Below are 9,833 nucleotides of genomic sequence, written 5' to 3' on the forward strand. Positions count from 1 at the left end.
AATAAAAGTCTCTAGCGACCTCTTTGGGAACCTCCGATCGGGGACCGCGGACAAGAGTCTGGCTGCCTGTGACCAGAGTCCAGTGAAATCTCCAATGACTTTTTAATTATTTGAAGGGCAAACTTGTCTTTTTATCTTTAAATTGGATAAGTGAGCACACAAATCTTTTAGTGGAATAAGTGGGCATTTGTTGGGCCCAAATTGGTAAATGGTCAAGAGCCATTTGATTCCACTTTTACCCTTAAACCAAATTTACGGGTATATTCAACTTGTGCAGGGTGAAGTTGGAGAGTTTCAGGTCAGCCCCTCAAACTGCATAGTCGTGTCGCTATTCTATACGCAATGGTGCATGTGCTCGAAGCTCTTGTCTAGCTCTGAGAGTCGCGGCTCGACCAGGTTCACAATTTCATGCCCAAGCTTGATGCTAATTTCGCCATGCCATCGGATCTCGTGGAGCTCGGGGATAGCCTGAAAGCCTTGTTCGCGGACCGAATTAAGCACTTGGATCAAAGACAAGGAAGTGCAAACGAAGGTGACTCATCAGGAGTAAAAGATGACAGTAGATGAAGCAGCAGAACAGGCAGCTTTTGTGAGATCACATATCCATCTCTCCACTGAGGCTTACAAAATTATATGATAACTTCATGTTCCCATGTCCACCTTAAGGAGAAATTCTAGTACTAAATTGAGTACTTATGTCCATTTTACCCAATCAAAGCACTTTCTACTTATGACTTACCAAACACTTAGAAATTGCTTTTCTTTTTCAGAGCACTTTTAAAAACAGTTTACTAAACACCTTAGTTGCTTCTTCTCAAAACAATATCAGAAGTGTTTTCCTCTTATAACAATATAAGAAACACTTATTCTCACAACATAGCAATCCTAAACTGGGCTTCAATCCACGTATGTAAATCAATATCAACCCAAAACCTTCACCAATGTGTGTATCTCAACTAGATTAGTAGGTGTCAGATCGATAAAGGTGCCGCCGAAAGAGATGCTTCATGCTTCAATGTAATCTCTAAACCTTCTCAATTGCTACAACTCATGAAACCAACTGATGGAACAGTGTCCGAATCACCACTGTACCTGACCGAACATGAAGAACCCAGAGTCGAGATCTTCCAATTCCGCGAAAAAATCCAGCGACTCATGACGTTGCCGCTGGAGAACGCCAACTCTTTCATGGCACTTCTGGAACTTCCGCTAACCCAAGCCATCGAGCTCCTCCACCTCTCGCCGGAGTCCTAAGCTAATCCGGCTCCTTGAACTATTGTTTTGTAAAGCGTGGAGGTCGAAGACGTCTTAACTTCTTTGAAATTCTGTTGATGAAGCTCGTAGTCTCAGGATGATGGAGATGGGGATAGAAGGCCAATGACGAGAGAGAGAGAGAGAGAGAGAGAGAGAGAGAGAGAGAGAGAGAGAGAGAGAGAGAGAGAGAGAGAGAGAGAGAGAGAGAGAGAGAGAGAGAGAGAGAGAGAGAGAGAGAATGACATGAGTTGTAATTTTTAGTCTTTTTAAGGTATGCTATTAAAAGATGGAGGGGGGGGGGGCTGTACTGTATATGGAATTAGTGGAATTTTTTAAGAAATCTATGAAATTTAAAAGTCTGACTGTATTCAATATAGACTTTCAGGAGTCCATGAAAGTCTTGGGGTATTCGATTATGATTTTTAAAGACTTTATGAATTCCACCAAAATCTAAGGGTATTCAATTAAGACTTTTAAAAATGAACAAAAGTTCAGAGGTATTCAAAATTTCATTTATATTTATGGAATTAGAAAATCAAGGATAATCATGGACTTTGTAGTGTTAACTATACATACTAAATTTTAATAATTTTCTAGCCATAAGACCAAAGATTTGAAAAAGTCTATCAAAGACTTATTATTTTATTTTTTATTCTATCAAATTTTTCTTTCTGCGCGCAAAGAAGTTGGTTATCTCTTGTCTCTCTTTCTTGTTTCTTCTTATCTTTTCTCTAATCTTTCATGATATTAATATTTTTTGATACCTAATCAATTTGAATTTATATCATTGTTCAAGAAAAGCTCTTTCCTTGAACAATTGAATTTCGATTGATTGATTATAGATCAAGACATTGATCAATATTTTTATGATATATGTTAATAGGTGAAAACAAAATTGATCTATGAGAATAATTAACCATATAGGTGAAAACAAAATTGATGAGAATAATTAACCATAAGCATCAAGTGAGCTATATTATATCTTTAAGTTGATTGTGAGATTAGAAATGAGAACAAACTAGCTAGACAGAGTAATCGTTCATTTGAGTCAAGTTCTACTAGAAGATACTCAACCATTGAATAGATAACGAGTTATTATCTTGCTTTGCATTTAGATTGCATTGGTTGTGTTCTTTGTTTTTTATTTTTATTTACTAGAAAATCTATAAAAGTCATTCATAATAAAATATATGGATTTTCAAGAATGAATAAAAAGTTTGTTGCTAAAATCAATGATTTTAAGAAATCAATAGTAGTCTATCAACATATGGACTTTTTAAAAAGTCTATCAATTAAAAAAAGTTTGCACAAATCCAAATATAATACACCCCCGGAGTGATTTAACATAAAATATTTTGTGTGCTCTAATCTGACATATCACATGTTGTCAAGGTGGAAGGAAGTTGCGTGTTCGAGCCCCCGTTAGTATAGATGACCTTAATTATCATTTTCCTTTTTTGTTTTCGTAGACGAATATGGTTTTGTTGGGAAGCTTTATTATTGTTATTTTTTGGAATTAATTGATATCATTAAAGTTCAATAGCCAAAAGCTACGGCTTACATACACTTAAATAAGAATTTCAACCAGAAAATTTGGAAAAACCTACCTAAGCAAATGAAACTCATTCAAGTCTAAGAGACAACAGTATTTAAGCAACCCTAAGCAAGCAAAGACAACCTCACCTCCTAAGGAAAACAAATCACTACTTTTGAAAACAAGAAACCAAAAATCACTAATTCACGAGATGCATAGAATCAATTATAGTGATTCCATGTGACTTGTCAGAAGAATAGTATAAAAAGATGAGAGAAATAAGAGTTTGTTTTCTTCAATTTACTCATCTTTCTGTACCTATATACATAGTTTCTTTAATAGTGTGCTCGTGAAGAAAAGGAAGGGAAGGAGAGAGACGCAGAGTCAAGATGGTAAAAGAGTCCTCGATATTCACAAATAAAACAACCTCAATCTCAAGAGTTAAGATGGTCAAACTCTACCATTAGAGGGAAAATAGAAATATCAAATTACCTTGCGAAAAGTCTCTCATGATTACCGATAATTACATCACTAACACCATGCTTGGCTTTTGGTAGAACTTGGAAGCCACCAATTCTGTCCAGATGTATGTAATGTCCCATGACTCCCATCTAGAGGGTGCAAAAACACACACACTGCCTTACTCGGTGAAGTGAGAGGAGCCATGTGATAGTTAAACACATGCTTGACAGTTGACACCAATCCGTCTCTGCCGGATAATAATATATCAATGTTCGTGTCATGTAATAGCCTGTCCAAATCCGTTAACTTCATATCCTATATATTTTGTTGTCCGTCCATTTCAAACAACTATATATATGCGCGTTGCAGAAAATGTGGTGGCGGGATCAGGTCATAGAACACACCACCACGTATATGAATGATGTGGTTTGCATTAGAGAGAACAGCAGCTTGCATTATACCAAAAAAGAAAAAAAAGGAATTACAGAAGGAAAGAGCTGCAAAAGGCGGAAGAGTAGGACACCCAGAATAGAAAGAGAGGTGTAAGCTTCACAATATACCCAAAGATCATCATCAACTCCTCTATTGCCCTCCCGAAAAACAATGAGACTAACACAACTCCATCCACAAACACTTGCCCCAACTCACTCGCATACACAAATGGCAAATTCTGGGGTCTCAGAACAAGGCCCAACAAAAACAAAAAACAAAAAAGAAATTTTGGAGATGAATTTGTAAAGGGAAGAAGAAGGAGAAGAATTCTGCAAAATAATGGCTGCACAGGAAGACCCTGACAAAAAAGGTGGTGTCTGGGTTTTGGACCAGCAACTTGATCAGCCCATTGATGTGGAGGCCAAGAAGGTCAAAGAAACGAACATTCACAAGGTATTTTACTCTAAAATATTACAAATCATTTTTTGTTTGGTACCCAGTTCATGTTTTTGTAAAGACTAATTGAATATGTGCAAAAGAATGAATCTTGGTCTTGATTGGTGATCATTGGTTTTTTTAATTTTTATGTTTCTTACCAGAACTGTTCATCAATGATGCTTCTGCAACTTGCATTTCAAAGCCTCGGTGTGGTCTATGGAGACTTGGGCACATCTCCTTTATATGTATTCTATAATATATTTCCTGATGGGGTTGATGACAAAGAGGATGTTGTTGGAGCTTTATCTGTGATTATATGGTCTCTTACTTTCGTTCCACTTCTGAAGTATGTCTTTATTGTCTGTAGAGCAAATGACAATGGTCAAGGTAACTCATCTGAAGTTCTCAACCTATTGAAGTTACTTATTGTAGTTCTATATAATCAATGTTTAAAGCTGTCATTACCTTGAATGTTGTGGTTAGATAATTAACTAACAATTGGGGAGTAAGACAATATAGGCCATCAGGTGTTGCATACTTCACAGTTTACATTAACTTCCAGTTTCTTTGAGAAGCTAAGCTTTGATTTTGATTTTTTATAGGCCCCGTTTACGGGACAATGGTCTGTAGTCATTTATGTGCATCATTTTATGCAGATGCACCAAAACAGAGTGAATGAATGCTGATAAGAATTTTTGCGAGATTGTAAAGTAGGTCAGATAAATATTTTGAAAGGAATGACGTTCATTGTTTCTTTCAAAATGTGGAGGGTAGTCTTCTCATGTTTGATCCATTTCAACATCTTTTCCCCTTATAATATAACCGCCATTCCACTAATAGTTTACTCTATGACAGCATAGAAGCAGTTAGAGAAGGGAAATTACTATTTGAAATTATAGGTGTACAAAAAGTAAATCTTGATGTAAGAAGAGTTCCATATAAAATGCAAAGTGTGCTATCTACCCTCTCAATGAGGCAAACTTTTATGGGATTCTGGTGAGACACCTAGTTTTTGTAAACTTATCCTCCTCATGTTTCCAGGCGGAACATTTGCTCTTTATTCATTACTTTGTCGACATGCAAAAATAAAGAGTGTTCCTAACCAAGATGTAACTGATGAGGAGGTAACAACATTTAGTCGTTCTACATTTGGTGAGAAATCATTTGCAGCAAGAATCAAGAGGGGGTTGGAGAAACATGAATTCTTGCAGAACTTGCTTCTTATCCTTGTGCTGATCGGCTCTTGCATGGTGATTGGGGATGGGATTTTGACTCCGGCCATATCAGGTATAAATCTTCATGTTATAGTATCATTCTTTTGTCTATCCTAGATTGTCACGAATAATCTGCTTAAAATCACAGATCCTTTCAATTAATGGTATGTGAGTAGGTTAGAACAAAAAAGTAGAAGAGATGGTGCGAGTGGTAAAATGAAATTAGAAAAGTGATGGTATAAGACTATAAACTGTTAGAGCTTAGCGTGTTAATGAGAACAGATTTCTGCATCTTGTAGAATAACAGTGCACTTCCACTGTTGGAGATCAAGCAAGTTGTACATATATAATCAAATACATAATGCCATATATAAAAGAGGGTTATATAGGTATTTGGTTTAAAACAGCAGCCAGGCAAGGTTTAATGTTCTATTGGGTTATTTCAAATGTCAGACTGGAAGCCTTGGTTAGGGAGCTTCTTGCAATGGACATTATCCCTCATTCTTGTAGCTTCTCTCTTTCTATTGATCTACTTGTGTTTTTATTTTTTTTATTTAAAAAAAAAAAAAAAAAACTAGTTTTAAACAATTTATCTGGACATTAGATTACCACCATTCTAATCTTGTTGAAGCCTCCAGTTAAGGGCTTGATTCTGGTTTCTGAGTTCAAACATATGGTAGAATTTGAACTAATATAATTGATATATAGAGGGCCTGATTCTAGAAGAATTACACTTGGTTAAATTGGTCGGATGCCAAGATGAAAGATTGAAAAACGTCAAAAACTATTATATTGTTAACAAGGTTTTTAAGTAGCTGACTATTTTTTTTCATCACTGGATCTTTTGTTACTTCTATCGTGATCCGTATATGCCAATTAAGCGAGCCCCTTTTGAAAGAATCTTAGATCTGCTCTTGAATGAAGCTTTTGTTACTATAATGATCAATGTTTCAGTAATGTGGATGCGGTTATATTGCTTAACCATACTATCTTTGCAGTTCTTTCAGCTGTTGGTGGGATGAATGTGCATCACAAGGGGATTAGTAAGGGTACATATTTTCAATTTCATAGTCATGTTTGCGACTCAATCTATGCCTTTCTCCAAATCTAACTTTATGTGCACTTTTGTTATATAGAAATGGTCGTGCTCTTTGCTGTTGCCATACTGGTACTTTTGTTTATCATGCAACAATATGGCACAGGCAAAGTTTGGTGGCTGTTTGCACCAATAGTACTTTTTTGGCTTCTCTTAATTGGAGGAATTGGCATCTTCAACATTAAGAAGTATGATAGTAGCATTTTAAAAGCCTTTTCACCAGTGTATATGTATCGATATTTTAAGAGGAGAGGTCGACCTGGGTGGGAGTCTCTAGGAGGTATTATGCTTAGTATAAACGGTAAAAGTTCTCTTATGCTCTTATGGCATCCCTTGTCCTTGTTTTGATAAATATTAGTTTATTCCAAAAATGCAAGCAAGTTGATGACATTAGTCTTTTAATACTTTACAGTTTGTGAACCATTACAGGCACAGAAACACTTTTCGCTGACCTAAACCATTTCCCAGTCCTGTCCATACAGATTGCTTTTACGGTAGTTGTATTTCCTTGCCTTCTTTTAGCATACTGTGGTCAAGCTGCGTACCTCATGAAAAATTCCAACAATATGGACCGTGCTTTTTATCAGTCTGTTCCAGGTTTGTTTCATCTTAGAAGTATAAATATAACACAAACACTAAAAGAAAACTAAACTGTGTTGCAGATTTTGGGTGTAGGAGTCTGTTACTTTTGTAATAGTTGGATGAGATATTAACACCATGTAGAATTTAAAAGTAACTTTGAAAATTATACATGATGAATTTCATGCGATGAAAAGTCTGTTGCTCAAGAAACTCCTTAAATTTTAAATACATTTTCAACAGTGGCGTGGGGCATATTCATTATAATTTGTTACTGACAGATGCCAATTGATAATATTTGCAGACACTATATATTGGCCTGTGTATGTCATTGCAATTGCAGCTGCTATAGTTGCAAGTCAGTCCACCATAACAGCAACTTTTTCACTAATTAAGCAGGCCCTTTCACTTGGCTGCTTCCCAAGAGTCAAAGTTATATATACTTCAAGGCACCGCCACCAGATATATATTCCAGATGTTAATTGGATTCTTATGATCCTCTGCATTTCTGTGACAGCTGGATTTAACCAAAAAACCCAGATTGGAAATGCTGCTGGTAAGTTTATCTTCCTTTGAATGTTTTGAATCGTATTCAATCTGTCTTCTTTGAAATTGCTATACCATGTCTCATAGGAGAGTATTGTGATTCCTTCAGCTGCTTCAGCTTTTAATTTACTTTCCAGAGACTGTCCAAGCACTATGGACCAACCTTTATACATCTTGAGGGCCCAATATTATGGCCAAACATATCTAAGCATGTGTATCTTCTATGCATGCATGCGTGCACAGCTAGTGCCATAAATATTCAGAAATTTTTTTCGGTACAGAAAGTTTTATGAAAGGCCATGTCAGTGTGTACAACTGACTTGGAAATTTCTCTGTGCGTGTATCCTCTATTTTCTTGCATCATCTATTTAAAGTGATCTTGCATGGTTTGTATATTTTGATAATAAGCTTCTACTGAAATTTTCTTAATATGTATAGCATTGGTGAAAAAGGAATTTTCCTCCTCCTATCATACCATGTTCTCATCTTGAGGAACATACCATTGATAGCTTAAATTATAACCTTTTCAATGAGTTGGACTTTCATCCTTTGCCTTCTTTTGATATGTACAAACTTTATCAAGTATTTATACATTTAAACCTATATAGCTACTTTATTTATCAATTTAAATAACTGTTTCTTTTGCACATATACTGGGGGCTGAATTCCCAGACTGATATCAATAGTTCTTGATGATGAGGTGGATTTATACATAATCGTTCTTAGTTTCTTCCTGTTTCTGCCAATTTATTTGTTTTCCATCTGTTTTGAGTTACTACTGTTCTGCCTCAGTAGGTTCTTAATTAATGTAGAGCATCTGTGTACCGGGTAGAGTTCCTGGCAAACTTCTTTGTTTTGACAGTTGCTTGCCAAAGATCATTTGAAGATTCCTGGGTGGAATGAAGATTAAATCAAACTAACAGATATTACATGTTGCAACAGGGACGGCCGTTGTTATAGTCATGTTGGTCACCACTTTTCTTATGACTTTGGTGATGATATTAGTGTGGCGCGTACATTGGATTTTTGTCCTCCTCTTCACCAGCTTATCATTACTGGTGGAGGGCCCTTACCTATCTGCTGTACTCCTTAAGGTTGATGAAGGTGGTTGGGCGCCTCTTGTGATTGCAACAGCTTTCTTTATCGTGATGTATGTTTGGAATTACGGTACTGTAAGACGATATGACATTGAAATGCATAGTAAGGTGTCAATGGCTTGGATTATTGGACTTGGTCCAAGTTTAGGACTGGTTCGTGTACCTGGCATAGTACTAGTGTATTCTGAGCTTGCTAGTGGAGTACCCCGTATCTTCTCTCACTTTATAACCAACCTGCCTGCCATCCATTCGGTTGTCATATTTGTCTGCGTGAAGTACCTCCCTGTCTGTACAGTCCCTGAGGAAGAGCGGTTCTTTGTAAAGCGGATCGGACCTAATAATTTCCACATGTTCCGTTGTTTTGTGAGATATGGCTACAAAGATGACCACAGGAAAGATGATGATTTTGAGGAAAAGCTCTTTGACAGTCTTTTCATGTATATCCGGCTTGAGTCCCTAATGGAAGCGTCTTCTGATACTGATGATGTGTCTTCTATACTTGACCAGCAAGCTTTCGAATCAAGAGAAATCCCGTTTGACAACAACGTTAGTATACCTTTCTCCAATGCAGACCTCACAATTTCATCCGTGGAGACAATGACAATAACGCCGGAGGATGTGTCATTGAATGCAAGTCGTGCATTGACGATGTCACACCGGACAAGCGCCAATGCCGAGATTGAGATGAATGAGGTAGAATACTTGCACAACTGTAAAGATGCAGGGGTAGTTCACATGATGGGAAACACCATAGTAAGAGCTAGGAGGGATTCTAATTTTGTGAAGCGGATAGTTATAGATTATCTGTATTCATTTCTTAGGAAGATATGCAGGGGAAACAGTGTATTGTTCTTCGTTCCTCAAGAGAGCCTCTTGAATGTTGGACAGATACTCTATGTATAAAATGTTGTCTCATATAATGACTCTTACCAAATCATGTTTGTGCCGACTCCAAATTGCAAAATCGGAACTTGGCAAAGACTAGTTTTGCTCTAGCCACAAACAGAATAAAAAAAAAAAAAATCACACGGAACTAAAATTGACCTCTTGTGTTGTAGGAGAATTGTAATTGTCTGTTTATTATTGATAATAGGAGCCCTTATATAGGGAGTTACAACGTACATAAAAGGTAATAGAATCCGAATACATTGAATACCTCGAAACCTTCTCCTATTACAACT

General features: G+C 36.7%; 1 protein-coding gene across 2 annotated transcripts; it reads left to right on the forward strand.

Annotated features, from left to right (window-relative positions):
- Window positions 1-3,717: 3,717 nt before the first annotated feature.
- Window positions 3,718-9,586, forward strand: LOC112167053 (potassium transporter 10). 2 transcript variants are annotated; one of them, XM_024304007.2, is made up of 8 exons: window positions 3,718-4,135; window positions 4,282-4,507; window positions 5,162-5,407; window positions 6,333-6,383; window positions 6,471-6,710; window positions 6,860-7,027; window positions 7,314-7,565; window positions 8,498-9,586. In XM_024304007.2, the coding sequence occupies exons 1-8, from the start codon at window positions 4,022-4,024 to the stop codon at window positions 9,553-9,555; spliced, it is 2,355 nt and encodes a 784-aa protein (XP_024159775.1). In that variant the 5' UTR covers window positions 3,718-4,021; the 3' UTR covers window positions 9,556-9,586. The 2 variants fall into 2 exon arrangements, with proteins under 2 accessions (XP_024159775.1, XP_024159774.1); XM_024304006.2 differs by having other exon boundaries at window positions 3,724-4,135; window positions 6,471-6,731.
- Window positions 9,587-9,833: the final 247 nt, after the last annotated feature.

Source organism: Rosa chinensis, chromosome 5 (genome assembly GCF_002994745.2).
Source record: "Rosa chinensis cultivar Old Blush chromosome 5, RchiOBHm-V2, whole genome shotgun sequence".
In the NCBI taxonomy this organism is placed as follows: domain Eukaryota; kingdom Viridiplantae; phylum Streptophyta; class Magnoliopsida; order Rosales; family Rosaceae; genus Rosa; species Rosa chinensis.